We start from the raw sequence: 20,594 nt of genomic DNA on the forward strand, positions 1-20,594 counted from the left end.
TTAGTGATTCTACTTTTAAAACGGTTCGCATCCAGACCAATTAATTAAACAGAGTAAAAACATGGCTGGGCAGGTGATGTGTTGGAGCTGCAGATCCTGTCTGAAAACTGGGGATCCATTTTCCCCTGAAATCCCATGCCCAGGGTAAAGCGCGATGAACCATGCAGGGCAGCTTCGCACAGGGATTCTGGAATGTTCCTGCAATGGCAAGTGCTTACGGCTACAGTAAGTGGGAGAATCGGGTTAGTGTTGAACTCCGAGGGGTTACATATACAGTTATGGTAGGTGGTTAAGGGGGCAGACGGGAGAGAACCTCCATAAATCCTGTCAGGTCTCCCGGAGACAATGGTCAGTGAAACTTGACAGGATTGAGGCGTAGTCAAATGTGGCAAGATTGATTCCAAAACTTTTTATTTGCTCCTGTTGCAAGAGTGATTGTGGGTGCAATTTCACATGGCCAAATGGTCAGCTTTAGTGGCAGTGTCCCATCTCAGTGTTGGTAGCACCCATAGAATCTCTACAAAATGGAAAGGGCCATTCAACCCTCGCTGTCTCTCAGAATAGAACCCATCGAGACCCTGAAACCCCACACTTAGCACGGCCAATCCACACAGCCTGCATGTTATTAGACTGTGGGAGGAAACCAGAGCACCTAGAGGAAACCCACGCAGACACGGAGAAAACGTGCAAACTCCACACAGACATCACCTGAGACTGGAATCAAACCCGGGTCCCTGGTGCTTTGAGGCAGCAGTGCTAACCACTGAGCTGCGTCTTCAAGACAAAGATCTAGATTCCATGAGGTGCCTTACAAGAAAGGAAAGTTGTCAGGGAATGGAGAGGTTCAGGGAGGGAATCATTGAGCTTAGAGCCTAAGCTGCTGATGGGACACATGCCAATCATTGTGCTACAGAAAGAGGATGGTAAAAAGCTGGAGGAGTGGTTGCCTCAAAATATTTTGGGTTATACCCAGCCTGTCCATTACAATGTGTGGTACCATTACTTTTTACAACTGATGAAGGGCCCACACTGTACACTCTGTGACATTGTCTAGTTGTACAAATCACCAACAACATTGACCAAAGGTCACAAGAGAAGGAGGAGGAGGCCATGTAGGGTTTTGCGTGTGAGGGTGAGCGTATCCAATTTGAGATGTCGGGTTATCAATGTAAGTCAGTGAACACACGAGCAATGGAAGGCAAATGGACAAACTGGCTAGTTATATGGACAGCAGAGATATGAATAAATCAGACATTGTGGAAGGTGGCAGGGAGGATTAGAATAGTCAGAATTGGAAGCAGGAATGTAGATTGTTTTGTTTTATTCATTTGTGGGATTTGGGTGTTGCTATAGCCCACCCCTTATAGCCCATCCCTATAGCCCATCCATATAGCCTATCCCTATAGCCCATCCTTATCAACCATCCTTATAGCCCATCCCTATAGCTCATCCCTAAAGCCCATCTCTATAGTTTCAGTGGCAGAACGGTGGAGGGCCAAAGCAGAAACAGATGATAATATGGAGGTTGTATGTGCCTCAGTAGTTAGCACTGCTGCCTCAGAACACCAGGGACCTGGACTCAATTTAGTCCTTGGACAACCGTCTGTGTGGAGTTTGCGCGTTCTCCCTGTGAGTGCGTGGATTTCCTCCGGGTGCTCCAGTTTCTGCTCACAGTCCAGTGGTGTGTAGGTTAGGTGAATTGGTCATGCTAAATTGTCTGTAATGTCTGGGGGTGCAGAGGCTTGGTGGTTTTGCCATGGTAAGATAAGGGGTTATGGGATATCATAGGGGCTTGGGTGGGATGCTCCTCAAAGGATTGGTGCAGGCTTCATGAGTCAAATGGCCTCTTTCTGCATTGCAGGGATTCTATGATTGTACGTCAGTAACCTTTGTGATGGAGTTGGGGGGTGGGATGGAAGGCCAGCTTAGAGTCAGCTTGGGAACTGTCTGGTTCAACACGAGGAAGAAGTTGGGGGTCAGGGGCTAAGGTGCAGAGTTTATGACAAGTTTTCAATCTTCACAGTACTTACTTGAAGGAAATTCATCAACACTGGATGTGGCTCTGGAAATTAAAGATTAATTTCCAGGAAACAAGTGCAAAAAATCCCAGGGGAAGAATCATTAAAACATTGAGACCTGTTAATATTCCCTTAGTTTACCACTAATAAGATTATTGCTGATGGGAAACACGCTCAGAGTCATTGATCAGATAATGGAGTTATCTTCTGCTAGTTATGAAGAGGCTGGACTTTATGTTAGGGTTGGAAACAATGGGGTGGTTAATATATATAAACCTTCCAAAATATATCTAGCCAAGATTGTTCGCTGAAATTTAAGGCTAATCCTTCAGATACCTCAAAGTTATCTGCCAATTCAGTATCTGACCTGCAATACTGAAAGGGAGGAAAAACAAATACTTCAATGCCAACTAACTCCAGGTTAGATTCTTTAACCAACACTCTCTATATAAGTATGAGTCTGCTTAAAATAAATCTTGTGCTTGTGAGACACAAATTACCCTGTTTGTTTGAGGCCAGTCACATGAGCACTGTTACCTGTTAATCCTTTGTTTGTTAATAATAAAACATTTGGATTGTACCCATAGTAAATAGATAAACATTTATTACTTGTACGTTGTGTGATAATAAAAATAATGAAGTAATGGACTCACTTTCTTGGCTGTTGTTTTGAGTTGATCTTTTATTAGCTCTCGGAGCTGTCTCAATTTCTGGTTTCATTTCTCGTGTCGAGTGAATTTGCACTCATAACATCTGTCTCCATCATTTATGTCCTGACCTTTAAGTCTCATTCACTGACCTTTGGGAGTGAGACGAGTGGGAGAGAGCTTGAATACGAGGATTCGGAGAGGTGAATGAATGCACGGAAAGGGAGAGGAGGGAGCTAAATGAGTGAAATAATTGCACAGAGGCTGATATCCGTGCTGAAAATGTGTTGCTGGAAAAGCGCAGCAGGTCAGGCAGCATCCAAAGAGCAGGAGAGTCGACGTTTCGGGCATGAATTCTTCTTCAGATTCTCGTGCTCCTTGGATGCTGCCTGACCTGCTGTGCTTTTCCAGCAACACATTTTCAACTCTGATCTCCAGCATCTGCAGTCCTCACTTTCTCCTAGAGGCTGGTATCCCACCAGCAAATCACCCTTGATTTACTTGAGTACCGTACACTGGCTGTGACAGCTGAGAGTCAGTCCCTGGTACTGTGGAGATACTAAATCCCCTGCTTATTTTTTTTTAAAAAAAGCAAAAGCTCATTTTATTTGACTAATAGCTGTCCATTTTACATGTACAGTGCATGCATACACATCTGTTATGCACACATCACAGTTTAAAGTTAATTTAATGAATGTTAAATTTACATACACTCATACAAAATGAGTCAATGCAACCTTAAGCATTAACAAAACAGCTTGTACTATAATTTGTAGTCGGCTGCGTTAGGTACCCTTTTGTACAATAAAACACATATAGTTAATTTAATATCTCTTCCATTTTTATTGGATGAAATCCCCTGTTTATTTTTTTCTCTTTTCATAAGGTGCACAAATCTTTATTCAGTTTCCACCACCAGGAAGAAAGGAAACACCCGAGTGGCCAGTGACAAGCAGTGCCCTTCACATCAAAGGGCAATGCTGTGTGATCAAATACTCCTCTTTTTTTTATAGAGTTGGAGGGGTTCTCTGGTTTTAATTTTTTTTTTCTTTTTTAGGGGGAAAATCTCCTGTTTATTTTTTTTTATTTTCTGTTTTTTTTTGGGCAATGCTGTGTGATCCAACACTCTTCTTTATTTTTTTTTAAAACCCCCCACACTACCACCTAACCGCGGTAGTGCTTATATTTTCCCTCAGCACCCATGGTGTGTGTGTGCAGATGTGCAACACAGTGAGAGACACAAAGTGCACAAATCTTTATTCAATTTCCACCACCAGGAAGATAGGAAAACACCTGAGTGGCCAGTGACAAGCAGTGCCCTTCACATCAAAGGGCAATGCTGTGTGATCAAACAGTGAAGGGGAGGGCAGGGACTAAATCAAAAAAGAGTTGGAGGGGGAAATGACGCACTCCACTCCCTGCGGGGCCCACCTCTCCCTGAACAACTCCAGGGTGTTGGTGGACACCGCGTGCTCCTTCTCCAAGGACACCCGGGCTCTAACGTAACCACGGAAGAAGGGCAAAAATCCCCTTTTTTTTTAAAGATTCTAAATCCCCTTTTTTTTTCCCTTCCCCACACTACCGCCTAATTGTGGTAGTGCTTATTTTGAGGAGCAAAAAAGCTAGTGCTTCCAATTAAATCTGTTAGACTATAACCTGGTGTTGTGTGATTTTTAACTATTTTTTCCCCAGCACCCATGTTGTGTGTGTGCAGGTGTGAGACACAGTGAAAGACAACAGGTGTACAAATCTTTACTCAATTTCCACCACCGGGAAAAAAGGAAGCACCCGAGTGGCCAGTGACAAGCAATGCCCTTCACATCAAAGGGCAATGCTTCTGCTGGTTATATTTTTTTTTAGTGCTTATTATTTTTAACCCCAGCACCCATGGTGTGTGTGTGCAGCTGTGAGACAGTGAGAGACAAGGTGTACAAATCTTCATTCAACTTCCACCACCAGGAAAAGTAGGAAAACACCCGAGTGGCCTGTGACGAGCAGTGCCCTTCACATCAAAGGGCAATGCTGTGTGATCAAAAACAGTGAAGGGGAGGGCAGGGACTAAATCAAAAAAGAGTTGGAGGGGGAAATGACACACTCCACTCCCTGCGGGGCCCACCTCTCCCTGAACAACTCCAGGGTGTTGGTGGACACCGCGTGCTCCTTCTCCAAGGACACCCGGGCTCTAACGTAACCACGGAAGAAGGGCAAAAATCCCCTTTTTATTTATTTTTTTTTATTTTTTTTTGACAAGCAGGGCCCTGGCACTCCTCTTTTTTTTTCTTCATTTTTTTTGTTTTTTTTTTCCTTTTTACCCCCACACTACCGCCTAACTGCGGTAGTGCTTATTTTTTTCCCAGCACCCATGGTGTGTGTGTGTGTGTGTGTGCAGCTGTGAGACACAGTGAGAGACATAAAGTGCACAAATCTTTATTTAATTTCCACCACCAGGAAAAGTAGGAAAACACCCGAGTGGCCTGTGACGAGCAGTGCCCTTCATCAAAGGGCAATGCTGTGTGATCAAAACAGTGAAGGGGAGGGCAGGGACTAAATCAAAAAAGAGTTGGAGGGGGAAATGACACACTCCACTCCCTGCGGGGCCCACCTCTCCCTGAACAACTCCAGGGTGTTGGTGGACACCGCGTGCTCCTTCTCCAAGGACACCCGGGCTCTAACGTAACCACGGAAGAAGGGCAAAAATCCCCTTTTTATATTGGTCAGCCAGGCTTCCTGATTGGCCAACTCCAATTAAGGATTTCATAGTCAACAAGATCACCCTGTTTCCAATCACGGCAATGACCGAAGGAGGTGCAAGACACAAAGGAAAGCTCAAAATCATTGGGAACTCGAAAATGGGCCATGTATGAGCTTTGTCTCCTCAGGGGTAACATACAGCTCAGACAATTAAATTATTTTGAGCACTTTAATCAACAAGCTTGTGTCGTGTTCCTTTATTCTTCAGCAGGTAACCAAATCAATTCATAATGGACAGAAGGGTTTCATGTACCTAGGCGGCTAGACCACAGTCGACAGGTTTAATCATGATAGTTTAGATTTAGTTGCTCATGAACTCACCGCTTTGGGCTGTAGGCAAGATCTAGAATGGCTCCATCACAGGCCAGCTCTTGAACGTTGCTCCTCTCATCCAGTGCGGTGTTGGAGAATATGTCATGTAACACACACGCTTGCAGATCCCACACACAAATTCTCCTGTCCCAGCCTCCTGAGATCTGACAGAACAAGAAACAACCACATAGCCTCCTGTACATTCAAATGCGTGGGTCATTAATTTTTTTGACAGCTCTGTGTGCATGATAACATGGTGCAGTACAGTGCCTCAGTGGTTAGCAGTGTCTCACAGCGCCAGGGACCTGGGTTCGATTCCAACCTTGGGTGACTGTCTGTGTAGAGTTTGCACATTTCCTCCATGTCTGCGTTGGTTTGATTAGATTCCCTACAGTGTAGAAACAGGCCCTTCGGCCTAACAAGTCCACACCGACCCTTCGAAGAGTAATCCACCCAGACCTATTACCCTCTGACTAAAGCACCCAACAGTATGGGCAATTTAGCATGGCCAGTTCACCTGACCTGTACATTTTTGGACTGTGGGAGGAAACCCATGCAGACACGGGAAGAATGTGCAAATTTCACACAGACAGTCAAGCAAGGCTGGAATCAAACCTGGGCCCCGGATGCTGTGAGGCAGCAGCGCTAACCACTGAGCCACCGTGCTGCCCATTAATCCCACAATCCAAAGATGTGCAAGTTATTGGTCCTGCTACATTGTCCATAGTATTCAAGGCTGTAAGGGAGGTGCATTATTCGGGGTAAACATCGAGCAGGAGGAATGAGTATGGGAGGGTTACTCTTCAGAGGGTCAGTGTGGACTTGTTGGGCCAAATGGCCTGTTCCACACTGTAGGGATTCTATGAACTCGAAGGGACAAACCTAGCAGGAACAACATTTGAGGTTCTTTGCATCTATATAGTTCAAAGAGAACATTGGGTTAACTCGTCACCTCGAGAACCAGGCAATCGTACAGTTTTGTATTTGTAAAGATGCTGTGACACCAGAGGAAAGACTAAAAATCCGTGGAAAAAGCTTCACCAAACACTGCTGGGGTCGGAACAGTATGGGTTAACCCTATGCTTTACGGCTTATCTGAAGCGAAATGAATTTACACACGTTTAAATTGGTCACGTCCTGTCACTTCTTTTATTCATTCACATGATGAGGGCATTACTGGCTAGGGCAGTATTTATTGCCCATTCCTAATTGTCCAGAGGGCAGTTGAGAGTCAACCACATTGCTGTGGGTCTGGAGTCACATGTAGGCCAGACCAGGTAAGGATGGCAGTTCCCTTCCCTAAAGCACATTAGTGATGGATCTTTTTCCTGTCAATTGGCAGCAGATTCATGGTTATCATTAGACTCCTAATTCCAGATATTTTAAATTCAGTTCAATTTCCACCAGCTGTGATGGCAGGATTTGAACCCAGGTTCCCAAAACATGACCTGGGTCTCCAGATTAATGGTCCAATGATAACATCAGTTGGCCATCACCTCCACGTTTGAGGGTTATACATTATCAAAGGTATACATGCTCTGGTTCCTATCAGAGACAAGAGGGGAGCCCATTGCTGGATTATGTGCTAAGGGTGGGCTCTATCAGTGTAAATACCCAGGCCAAGTTGCCTCCAATTATAGCCCATGTTAACTTTTCAGGTGATGGCCTTCAATTAGTTTGAGGGAGGACTGAAATCTTCTGCAGAAGGACATCTTCTCTCATGGCACTGACAGCCAATCAGAAGCATGTTGCTCTAGAGCACCCTGAGCGACCTTGTGGCCAATGCCAGCATTGCAGGAGGCCTGAGAACGAGGAGTCATGGATTACCCCCCAGTGCAGGTAATTTGGAGATGGATTGCTCTCGAGTTGGCTAACATGCCGTGGTGGAGAGAGGAGTTGTGGGTGGGTTGGGGAGAGGACAGTGTGGGTGGTCATGGAGGTGACCTCTTAACACAGCAGCTCAAGAAAGAAACAGCACCGCCTCCACAATTCGCTTCACTAAGCAGTAGCCCACGGGGTTAAAACAGAATAGGCCATATTTTACAAAATGCCCCTTGTGCCCTCTATTAGATTGTGCGTATGAGCATTGGATGCCTACTCAAAGACCTCATTTGAACTAGGGACAGTGAAGTTAAAAATTAACAACATTAGGTTTCATAGAATCCCTACAATGTGGAAACAGCCCTTCAGCCCAACAGGTCCACACCAACCATCTGAAGAGTATCCCACCCAGTCCCATTCCCCTACCCTACATTTACCCCTGACTAATGCGCCTAAACTACACATCCCTGAACACTATGGGCAATTTAACATGGCCAATTCACCCTAACCTGCACGTCTCTGGACTGTGGGAGGAAAGTGGAGCACCTGGAGAAACCCACATAGACACGGGGAGAACGTGCAAAGGCCACACATTCAGTCACTCGAGGCTGGAATCGAACTGTGAGGCAGCAGTGCTAACCACCCCATTTTGTTTGATTCATTTGGAAGTGCAAACTTTCGGAGTACTGCTCTTTCGTCAGTTAGCTGTGGAGCAGGATCACAGGATGTGGAATTTTTAGTAAAATACCAAAATATCAAACAACTGATGCAATGTATTGAACAAACCTAGATTACTGTTAAGTCTTTACTCACTTAGAATGGGGATGCAGCTTTTGATTCATTAATATGTAAATCCCAGAACTTCTTTCTAGTCACACTCCCGAAATAACCTAAGCTTTTATTAAAAAAAGGTGACATCTTATCTCAGACAATGCATTGAAGGCGCGAGGTTAGACACTCCTGGAATTCTTCCAAGATGTCAGCAGCGAGCCCAATGCAATGAACTGGAACAGTCACCACAGAGATCCGCAGCGGAGCGACCAAAGAAGGAGTGAAACTGGACCCGTCTGGAGGGCCACTGCCTTGGGTTTGACATGTGTTCTCAAACTAGAGTGGTGCTGGAAAAACACAGCAGGTCAGGCAGTATCTGAAGAGTAGGAAAATCGACGTTTCGGGCAAAAGCCCTTCCTGATGAAGGGCTTTTACCCGAAACGTCGATTTTCCTGCTCCTTGGATGATGCCTGACCTGCTGTGCTTTTCCAGCACCACTCTAATCTAGATTCTGGTTTCCAGCATCTGCAGTCCTTGTTTTTACCATATGTTCTCAAACTGTCAGGATATGTGTGAGTGCCAGGTCCATCAGGTGCACCCAACAAGGTAGAGCAAAACATCACCCGATCACAACGCAACACCATCCACGCTCTCAAGACCAATTGCAACATTGTCAGCCAACCGGCAGATAAAGGAGGAGCCATCATTATTCAGAATAGAATGGCCTACTGCAAGGAAGTGAACCAAGAACTGAACAACCAGGAACACTTCAGGTAACTACTGACCGATCCGACCAACGAACACACCCGTGAACTAAACACATTGATCAGGACATTTGATCCAGTCCTTCAGAGTTCCCTACGCACTCTTATCCTTTGCACCTCTTGCGTAGACTTCTACTGCCTTCCGGAAATACACAAAGCCAACACACCAGGATATCCCATCGTATCAGGCAATGGGACCCTGTGTGAAAACCTCTCTGGCTGTGTCGAAGGCATCTAGAAACCCATTGAACAGGGGACCCCCAGCTTCTGTCATGACACTACAGATTTCTTACAGAAACTCTGCTCACACCAGCAGCCCCCCACAATGATGGCATCACTACAAAAGCTTCAGTACGGGATACCAACAACTGTCAATCTTCGAGCACCAACCCTACAACTCATCTGCTTCATCCTTGACAATGTTTTTACCTTTGACAACCAGTTCTTCATCCAGATACGCAGAACAGCCAATAGGAACCACGTTTACGCCCCAATATACCTACATTTTCTTGCACAAGTTCAAACAAGATTTCTCTGCTGCACAGACCAACACTATACACTAGATACATGATGAAATTTTTTTCTTCAGGACCCATGGTGATGAGTCAACGAAACATATACACCATCAGACTTACCATGGACTACTCTCTAGTATCTGTCTCATTCTTGGACACACGCATTTCCATCAAGGATGGGCACCTCAGTCCCTCACTCTACCACAAACCCACAGATAACCTCATAATGCTACTTTAGCTTCCACCCAAAACATATTAAAGCAACCATCTCTTACTGACAAGTCCTATGCCTATACAGGATCTGTTCAGATGAGGAGAAATGCAACAGACACCTGAAGGTGCTGAAAGACACCCTCATAAGGGCAGGGTATGATGTTCAACTCATCAATCCCCATTTCCGATGTGTCACAGTGATAAACTGTAATGACGTCCTCAGGAGAGAGACACAGGATATGACTGATAGGGCACCCTTTGTTGTCCTGTAATTCCCAGGAGCGGAAAAACTACACCATGTTCTTCACAGCCTGCAACAAATTTTCGATGTGGTGAGCACCTCATCAAGACCTTCCCTATGCCTCCACTTCTTGTCTTTAAACAACAGTCAAACCTCAAACAGACTATTGTTCGCAGCAAACTGCCCAGCCTTCAGGACAATATCGACCACAATACTGTACAACTCTGTCATGGCAACCACTGCAAGACATGTCAGAGTGTCAACATGGATAGCACCATTACACATGGGGATACCACCCACCATAGACACGGCAGGTACTCACGTGACTCGACCAACATTGTCTATCTCTTACGCAGCAGGCGAGGATGACTCGAGGCATGGTACATTGGCAAAGCCAAGCAGACAAGACACTACAACAACAGATGAATGGACACCACGCAACAATCACCAGATATGGATGTTCCCTCCCAATCAGGGAACACTTCAGCGGTCAAGGACATTCGACCTCGGACCTTTGGGTAACCGTCCTCCAAGGCAGACTTCGGGATACGCAACAGCACGGAGTGACTGAGCAGAGACTGATAGCCAAGTTCAGTACCCATGCGGATGACTTCAACCAGGACCTTGGGTTCATGTCAGACTACAGGTGGCCCCACTACTCTATACACGCACACATACACACTCTCTCACATACATTTACTTACATACAATTACATACATACACACTCTTACACATGATCACACTCACACATTCACAGACCATCTCTCGCACTCGCACTCTCTCAGACACACACGCACACACTCATGCAAATACCGGCATATACTCCGTCACACTCGCAACACACTCTATCAAGCATGCACACATGCACACACCTCTCCCTCTCTCCTAACACACACACACACACACACACACACACACACACACACACACACACACACACACACACACACACACACACACACACACACGTCTATGGGGTGAATTTGCATTTGCAGATTTGTATCTACAGATACTTTCTATTTTGTTCAAAAAGCACACAATCTGTCGGCAGTGAGTCCATGTGACATTTTATAAATTCCTACTTTGGAATTAGGACTAGTCCAACTTAAGTGAGGTAAGGTGAATTGGCTATGCTAAATTATCCCATAGTGTTCAGGGATGTGTAGGTTAGGTGCATTATTTAAGGATAAACATAAGATAATAGGGGAGGGGAATGGGTCTGGGTGGGTTACTCTTCAGAGGGTCATTGTGGACTTGTTGGGCCAAAGAGCCTGTTTCCACACTAAAAGTAAAAACAAAGTTTGGGTACCAGATAGACTCTAACCTCACACCTTCAATGCATTGTCTGAGATGACTTGTCACTTTTTTTAAAAATAAAACCTCAAGTTATCTCAGGAATGTGACTTGAAAGATGTTCTGGAATTTACATATTAATGAATCAAAACCTGCAACCCATTCTAAGTGATTAAAACTTAATAGCAAGAGAGGTTTGTTCAATACATTGCATCAGTTGTATGACACCTTGATCTTTTATTATAAATTCTGTGTTCTATGTACCTGCCCCACTAGCTACCTGATGAAGGAGCAGCGCTCTGAAAGCTAGTGCTTCCAAATAAACCTGTCGGACTATAACCTGGTGCATTGTGATTTTTAACTTTGTCCACCCCAGTCCAACACCGGCACCTCCACATTATGGACCGATGGCTACTGTTACTAAGTCCCATTGCTTGTAAATTCTTGATGGCAAGGGGGCAGATTGGCCATTGATGGGAACACTGATGATGCACAGTGTACTAGTCTGTTGGTCCATTTATCCAATTTCACCTCCCACCTCTGTGAATGGTCTGTAATATTCATCTTAGGAATTCTAATTTCTGGTGTCCTGTAGAATCAGAGAATCCTTATAGTGTGGAAACAGGCCATTTGGCCCAACAAGTCTACACTGATCCTCCGAAGAGTAACCCACCCATCCTACTCTACATTTAGCCCTACCTAATGCACCTAATCTCCACATCCTTGAGCACTAAGGGCAATTTAGCATGGCCAATTCACCTCACCTGCACATCTTTGCTCCCAGTAAACATTTACAACTTTGGAATGTCTCTTCTCACTGAGACCTCCATGATGCTAGTTTCTGAAATAACTTGACTGACAGGACCTCTAGCAAACTGTTTGGCTCATTAAACCATTCAGGCATTAGAAGAGTGCTATCAGATCAGTGGGTTTTGCTCAGTCAAAGCTACACAAATCAGTGATTAAATGAGAGAACCACAAAGGAATCCATCACTAGACTCAGACTTGGCAAGATATTTTAGATCGGGGAAATTGTGGGGGGTGGGGGTGGGGGGTCATAACACTTTGCTTATTTTACAAAAACAAGTTGTGCTAATGAATGATGAGACTGCTCACAACTGCGCTGTGCTGTAAATTAATTTGCTATGTAATAGAACAGCTCAGAGATTTGCAACTAAACTGTTTTAGCAAGTTAAAAATCACACAACGCCAGGTTATAGTCCAACAGGTTTAAATGGAAGCACACTAGCTTTCATCACCTGATGAAGGAGCATCACTCCAAAAGCTAGTGTGCTTCCAATTAAACCTGTTGGACTATAACCTGGTGTTGTGTGATTTTTAACTGTGTACACCCCAGTCCAACACCGGCATCTCCAAATTATGTCTTAGCAAGCATCACCTTCTCCCCCTCGTCAAAATGAATGGAGATTATGCACACTTGTTAAATTTTTTCTCAACTAAAATTAACTTATCTGGTCAACTATCTGGGCACAGTTTTGTGGCTGAATTTTCCACTGCTTGTGTGCTGATCTATTCATGTGTTCCAAGTGACCTTTGATCCCTCCCAGGCCAGGTTGGCCTGAAAATCCCACTGACCCAAGTACTTGATTCCAAATCAGGCACAATCCAAAATCCAGCATGATTTCAATCCGGAGGCTACCTACTTTGAGAACGGACCTGTTTTTCTGTGCATTGTTAGTCGTTCCTAAATGCATTACTTTGATACACTAACGGTCATCATGGGAAAGCTAATTTTAGCTCGCTGGGGTGTAAGGAGTCATACGTACGTGGATTCAGATTGCATTGATGCATTTCCATCTGGACCCTCAGACCCTCTTTTGATATCATCTTCTTTTTCCTTCTTTTGATATTATCTTTGGAACAGACTGAATTGGTGAAACTGCAAGGTGTGAACTCACCAGGTAATCTGTGCTGTAGCCTTGATCTCTCCCAACTACAGCAACTCCTCCTACAGGCTGGATATGGTGAGACAAGACCTTCTTACAGACAAAGCCTACAGGAGAAAAAAGATTGCAGTAAGCGATGATCAATAAAAGGCTGTGGAAGATCACACTCAGATCCAATCCATTTATTGCACAAAACGCAACTCTGTGGAAGATCAGGAAATCACACCGCATTCCCTGTTGTGATTCCAAATCTGTTGCAATCTCCAGAGAACAGGAGTGCACATGATTGTGGAGCGTACCATAGTCAAATTGCCAACTAGAAGTCTGGCTAAGTCCCTCAACCGTTTCTCATTGGGACTCCAGTTTGAGGTCCGAAAACTGTCCCAGTGGTGAGTGGCGTGGGGAGGAGAGGTCTATGAGTGCATGGGGAAGCAGAGGGTTGGAGGAGGGTTCATCATTGCCGCCTTTGAGTCCATAAACTCACAATTTTAACGTGTTACCCAAGGTGGGAATTGAGTTAAACTGAATTAAGTTTATTGTCACATGCGCTCACGTGAGTACATTGAAAAGTTTACAAGTTGCCACTTACAGAAAAAAGCAGAAAAATAAGGAAAGCAAAGTTTAAAATCTAAACTTTAGAAGTTAAATTACATGCGGTGTGGGCAGCTAAAGGAAACCTGCAAATAGCACTAAACAATTGGAGATGAAATCAAATTGAGTGATACAATTAATTATCAGGAAAATTCTTGCAAAATACATTAGTAATTGGAAAATTCATTTCGTTGACAAATGCTAGTGGCAGTACTGTGGAGATCACATTTTACTTGCAAAGAAAATGTCGAATTGGCGTACAGGAGCAAAAGGATGCACAAATTATTGAAAATACTACTAATGATTCACATGGCTATTAAAAAAAAATTCATTTCAAGAGGTATGTCATTGGAAAGTGGAAAAGGAATGCTAATCTTGAAAAGTATCTTAGTTAGGTCATATTTGGAATATTGTCAACACTTGTGGTTTCCATATTAGAAAAATATGGATGCACGAATTAAGTTTTCTGAAAAAGAGATTTATAAAGGAAGTTATCATCCCTGAGAGATTGTTTCTATCAGGAAAGGTGGAATGGGGAAGGGTCTTTTTTGCCAGTAAAGAGAAAACTGAGGAATGATCTATTGGAGATTCTGTCGTTAACAAATCCATTAATGTTGAGGGGAAAGTTGCACCACAATGACTCTGACCTGAATACATTCTCAATCATTTCATTTACCTGAAACCCGATCATTGACTGAAGCATTCTCTTCTTCAGCTGCAGAACATCGTCTGTTAATGGATTGCTCCAGTAAGACTTCAAATCTCTAGAAAGAAAGGTCAAATTTCTGCTTTATTTGCATTAGTTCACAATACGTGGACATCATTGGCTGGGCTAGCATTTATTACCCATCCTAGTTACCATTAAGGAAGTGGTGGTAAGCCGCCATCTTGAACCACTGCAGTCCATTTGCCGTAGGTACATGCCATTAGGGAGGGAAGTTTTGGATTTTGAGCCATGCTAAAAGAACATGCCTGAAAGCATCTCTGAGTGTCTATGTTGCTGACCCCGATTCTCAAGGATCCTATTCTCATTACTCTGTTGTTGCATAGCTTCCTGACAAAAAAATAAGAATATTCTCCCATGCAGAGCCAAATTTTAATTCCAATGCACTGATAGTTCCCTTCCTTCCAATAGCAGTAAACCAAAAGCAAAGCTCCCACTCAATGAAGCTTACATCATTAGACCTGGCTTACGAAATCGAGGTGTGATGTGGCAAGGGCTGTCATGTTCCCCGAACACTAAGCTGTGAATCAAAATGAAACCCAATGCCCAAAAATCTTAACTGGTTCATTTTTTTTTAATGTTAGGAAAACAACACTCTTGTGCACAGCGGCTCAGTGGTTAGTACTGCAGCTTCACAGCGCCAGGGACCCGGGCTCGATTCCAATCTCGGGCGACTGTCTTTGTGGAGTTTGCACGTTCTTCCCTTGTCTGTGTGGGTTTCCTCCCACAGTCCAAAGATGTGCAAGTTAGGATGGATTGGCCATGCTAAATTGCCTGTGGTGTTGAGGGATGTGTAGGTTAGGTACATTAGTCAGGGGTAAATGTAGAGTAATAGGGTAGGGGGAATGGGTCTGGGTGGGATACTCTTCGGAGGGTCAGTGTGGACTTGTTGGGCCAAATGACCTGTTTCCACACTGTAGGGGGTTCTATGAACTCAAGGCATGATATTACCAACTGCTTGCTTCCTGCAGCAGCTTATCTCCAAGTGCTACCTCACCCTTGTCTTATCTTGCTCTTGGCTTCTCTTTGAAGGCATCATCTCAAGGATTCCAGAAAGGGAATCGTCAAAGCCCCAAAGGTAAATATTTCCATTGTCAGCAGCCAGCACCAGCAAGTCCAACTCTTCCACAAACACGGTCCTGCAAATACAAAATCAGAAACTGCTGGAAAATCCGACAGGGCCTACAATTCATATACTCTCAGTGAGGCGCCAGGCCTCATTCACAAAGATATGGAAGCCATGAGACAGCCACTCATGCGTACAATCATCATATGACTGTGTTTTGATGCTGACCTCATTGCGTCCCCTTGTGGTCTCAGTCACAAAACAAGGGAGAAGGGCAGACAAAGGAAACACATGGTGAGGACAGTGCAGAAGAGAGAGAGAGAGAGAGAACCTGCACAGTTACTGCCTTTGCTGTTTGAATTCATGTATTGCTGGACATCGGAGTGCATCTGGGAAAATTAACAAACAGTGAAATTCACAACTAATCTTGGAGGAACTGTTGGACGAAGTTCACAGCGCAGAATCAGATACGTTAATTGTTGTTTTAAGTCTGTCCAAGAGAAAGGCTGCAGTAGTGGGTACAGTGAATTCTTTCTTGATTATATGTTTCTGGAGATAAGTCTCTTGATTAAACTTAAAATATAAGCCATAGCTATTAATTTAACCTGGGGCAGTGTTTGCAGGGGAATAAGATAGCGTCATTTTCTGGGTCTGTAGATTTGGAAGGAGCAAAACTGGCCTTTGCTATGATATGTACTTCTTGTCTGTTGTGGGAGTTTAAAGAGAGTTTAAGGGTTACTGCGGATTATATCTGCCATAAATGCTGTTGGATGTAAATCTTTTCAGATCGAGTGAATCGGTTGGAGAGATAGACAGAAGCGATGAGGAATTTGCAACAGGGACAGTATGAGATGGATGGCAGTTATAGGAAGGGGGGAATGTCTCAGATACAGTCACATAGATGGGTTAACTCCAGGAAGGGTAAGAGAGGTAGGCAGCTAGTGCAGGAGTCTTTTGTGGATATACCCATTTCAAACAGGTATGCTCTTTTGGAAAATATAGGGGGTGATGGATTCTTAGGGGAACGTAGCACGAACAGCCAAGTTTCTGGTATTGCGACTGGCTCTAATGCAACGAGGGGTACATCGGCTTCTAAGAGATCAATTCTGTTAGGGGATCCTGCAGTCAGAGGTACAGACAGATGTTTCTGTGGCCAGCAGAGAAAAAGCAGAATGGTGTGTTGTTTCCCTGGTGCCAGGATCAAGGATGTCTCAGAGAGGGTGCAGAATGTTCTCACAGGGGAGAGGGGCCAGCAGGAGGTCATTGTCCACATTGGAACAAATGACACTGGAAGGGAAAAGGTTGAGACTCTGAAGGGAGACTACAGAGAGTTAGGCAGAAATTTAAAAAGGAGGTCCTCGAGGGTAGTTATATCTGGATTACTCCCAGTGCTTCGAGCTAGTGTGGGCAGGAATAGAAGGATAGAGCAGATGAATGCATGGCTGAGGAGCTGGTGCATGGGAGAAGGATTCACATTTTTGGATCATTGGAATCTCTTTTGGGGTAGAAGTGACCTGTACAAGAAGGACGGATTGCACCTAAATTGGAAGGGGACTAATATTCTGGCAGCGAAATTTGCTAGAACTGCTTGGGAGGATTTAAACTAGTAAGGTGGGGGGGTGGGACCCAGGGAGATAGTGAGGAAAGAGATCGATCTGAGACTGGTACAGCTGAGAACAGAAGTGAGTCAAACAGTCAGGGCAGGCAGTGACAAGGCAGGACTAATAAATTAAACTGCATTTATTTCAATGCAAGGGGCCTAACAGGGAAGGCAGATGAACTCAGGGCATGGTTAGGAACATGGCACTGGGATATCATAGCAATTACAGAAACATGGCTCAGGGATGGGCAGGACTGGCAGCTTAATGTCCCAGGATACAAATGCTACAGGAAGGATAGAAAGGGAGGCAAGAGAGGAGGGAGAGTGGCATTTTTGATAAGGGATAGCATTACAGCTGGGCTGAGGGAGGATATTCCTGGAAATACATCCAGGGAAGTTATTTGGGTGGAACTGAGAAATAAGAAAGTGATGATCACCTTCTTGGGATTGTATTATAGACTCCCCCAATAGTCAGAGGGAAATTGAGAAACAAACTTGGAAGGAGATCTCAGCTATTTGTAAGAATAATAGGGTAGTTATTGTATGGGATTTTAACTTTCCAAATATTGACTGGTCTGCCATAGTGTTATGGATTTAGATGGAGAAAATTTGTCAAGTGTGTACAAAAAAATTTTCTGATTCAGTATGTGGATGGACCTACTTGAGAACGTGCAAATCTTGACCTACTCTTGGGAAATAAAGCAGGGCAGATGACTGAGGGAGCACTTTTGGGCCAGCGACCATAATTCTATTAGTTTCTAAATAGCGATGGAAAAGGATAGACCAGAGCTAAAAGTTGAAGTTCTAAATTGGAGAAAGGTCAATTTTGATGGCATTAGGCAAGAACTTTTGAAAGCTGATTGGATGCAGATGTTTGCAGGTAAAGAGATGGCTGGAAAATGGGAAGCCTTCAGAAATGAGATAACAAGAATCCAGAGAAAATAAATTCCTGTCAGGGTGAAAGGGAAGGCTGGTAGGTATAGGGAATGCTGGATGACTAAAGAAATTGAGGGTTTGGTTAAGACAAAGAAAGAAATATATGTCAGGTATAGACAGGATAGATCGAGTGAATCCTTAGAAGAGTATAAAGGAAGTAGGAGTATACTTAAGAGGGAAATCAGGAGGGCAAAAAGGGGACATAAGATAGCTTTGGCAAATAGAATTAAGGAGAATCCAAAGGGCTTTTACAAATACATTAAGGACAAAAGGGTAACTAAGGAGAGAATAGAGCCCCTCAAAGATCAGCAAGGCAGCCTTTGTGGAGCCACAGAAAAAGGGGGAGATACTAAATGAATATTTTGCATCAGTATTTACTGTGCAAAAGGACATGGAAGATATAGACTGTAGGGAAATAGATGGTGACATCCTGCAAAATATCCAGATTACAGAGGAGGAAGTGCTGGATGTCTTGAAACAGTTAAAGGTGGATAAATCCTCAGGACCTGATCAGGCATACCTGAGAACTCTGTGGGAAGCTAGAGAAATGATTGCTGGGCCTCTTGCTGAGATATTTGTATCATCGATAGTCACAGGTGAGGTGCTGGAAGACTGAAGGTTGGCAAACGTGGTGCCACTGTTTAAGAAGGGCGGTAAAGACAAGCCATGGAACTATAGACCGGTGAGCCTGACCTCGGTGGTGGGCAAGTTGTTGGAGGGAATCCTGAGGGACAGGACGTACATATATTTGGAAAGGCAAGGACTGATTAGGAATAGGGACTCGGGATAGACGACATGGCTTTGTGCGTGGGAAATCATGTCTCACAAACTTGATTGAGTTTTTTGAAGACATAACAAAGAAGATTGATGAGGGTAGAGCTGTAGATGTGATCTATATGGACTTCAGTAAGTCGTTCGACAAGGTTTTCCATGGGAGACTGATTAGCAAGGAATAAAGGCAGTGAGCCTGAAAGCGTGGAGAGATAAGCTAGAGGAGGGTGGGGGTGGGGCAAGGATGCCTGCCCTGAAGTAGTTTTCCTCCTCTCTCTACAAGAATCTCAGGGAGTCCCTCTCCCACTGCAACTCCCAGGTCATTTCCTACTTGTCCGGACCTGTCTGACCTGCCTAGCTCCTTTCCCACCTATCCATTCCACCCTCTCCTCCCTGACCTATCACCTTCATCCCCTCCCCCACTCACCCGTTGTACTCTATGCTACTCTTTCCTCACCCCACCCTCCTCTAGCTTATCTCTCCACGCTTTCAGGCTCACTGCCTTTATTCCTGATGAAGGGCTTTTGCCCGAAACGTCGATTTCGCTGCTCATTGGATGCTGCCTGAACTGCTGTGCTCTTCCAGCACCATTGTGCCTAAACTATCCTGGTCCACCCACATTGACGCAACAGTGAAGAAAGCACAACAACAGTTTGACTTCCTCAGGAGACTGAGGAAGTTTGTCATGTTCATAAAGACTTTTACCGATTCTTACAGATATGCACAATAGAAACATTCTATCCATATCCATCATGGTTCTGTACTGGCAATTGCTCTGCCCAGGAGTGTGAGAAACTACTGAGAGTTAGGAATACAGCCCAGCCCCTCACACAAGCCAACCTCCCATCTATTGACTTCTTGCTGTCTTGGGAAAGCAATCAACATGACCATAGACCCCTCCTACCCCAGTTATACTCTCTTCCACCTTCCACCCTCTTCCGTCTGGCTGAAGATATAGAAGTTTATATACATTCACAACAGATTCAAGAACAGCTTTTTCCCTGCTGTTATTAGCTCTGGATGGACCTCTCAAATTTTGAAGTTAATGTCTCTCTTGATCTCTGTGCACCTTCTCTGCAGCTGTAATATTGTCTTCCTCGCTCTGTGCACCTTGGCTGGTATGACCTGCCTGTACTGCACACAAAACAAAACTTGTCACTGTACCTAGGTACATGTGGCAATAATAAATCAAACCAAATGGAGACCCCTTTACCTGGTGAAACTAGGTGGTTGCATGGTCTTTTTAGATGCTGCGACTGTAGGTGATTCCTTTTCCCCATTCTGGGCAACATCGACAAGATGGTAGGCTGAATGGGCTTTTCGCTGACTGGTGTTCCTTCTCGGTTTGATGGTATTGTGCCTGGCCATTCCCCTGGACTGTGTTTCAAACATATTGAACACTTCATGACTGAAAGGGGAGGAAGAAAACATCACATTATCTGGCCAGTCGTCACAATGTGGCTCACAACGATGATAAAGTGTATGCGAAGATGAATTTCAAAATTAACTTGGAGGGGAGGGGAGTTGGTTAGAGGGAAAACGATCTTTTGAAATGAATCACGTGAGGGACTATTGACACTTACAGCTAACAAATATGCAGTCCAGTGTCGAGAGTTATTGCAGGTATAAACCTACTGAGGGGATTTAGAGTG

At 44.4% G+C, this 20,594-nt stretch overlaps 1 protein-coding gene across 1 annotated transcript in view; it reads right to left on the reverse strand.

Moving 5' to 3' along the window:
* Window positions 1–20,594, reverse strand: part of LOC132823530 (uncharacterized) — a 55,053-nt gene that overhangs the window by 11,180 nt on the left and 23,279 nt on the right. The window contains exons 8-12 of the mRNA XM_060837472.1: window positions 20,156–20,350; window positions 15,567–15,708; window positions 14,522–14,609; window positions 13,267–13,361; window positions 5,738–5,892 (exon numbers count right to left, since the gene is read on the reverse strand). Coding sequence (XP_060693455.1) covers window positions 5,738–5,892; window positions 13,267–13,361; window positions 14,522–14,609; window positions 15,567–15,708; window positions 20,156–20,350 — 675 coding nt within the window. The remainder of the gene's footprint in view (window positions 1–5,737; window positions 5,893–13,266; window positions 13,362–14,521; window positions 14,610–15,566; window positions 15,709–20,155; window positions 20,351–20,594) is intronic.

Source organism: Hemiscyllium ocellatum, chromosome 16, assembly GCF_020745735.1.
Source record: "Hemiscyllium ocellatum isolate sHemOce1 chromosome 16, sHemOce1.pat.X.cur, whole genome shotgun sequence".
In the NCBI taxonomy this organism is placed as follows: Eukaryota; Metazoa; Chordata; class Chondrichthyes; order Orectolobiformes; family Hemiscylliidae; genus Hemiscyllium; species Hemiscyllium ocellatum.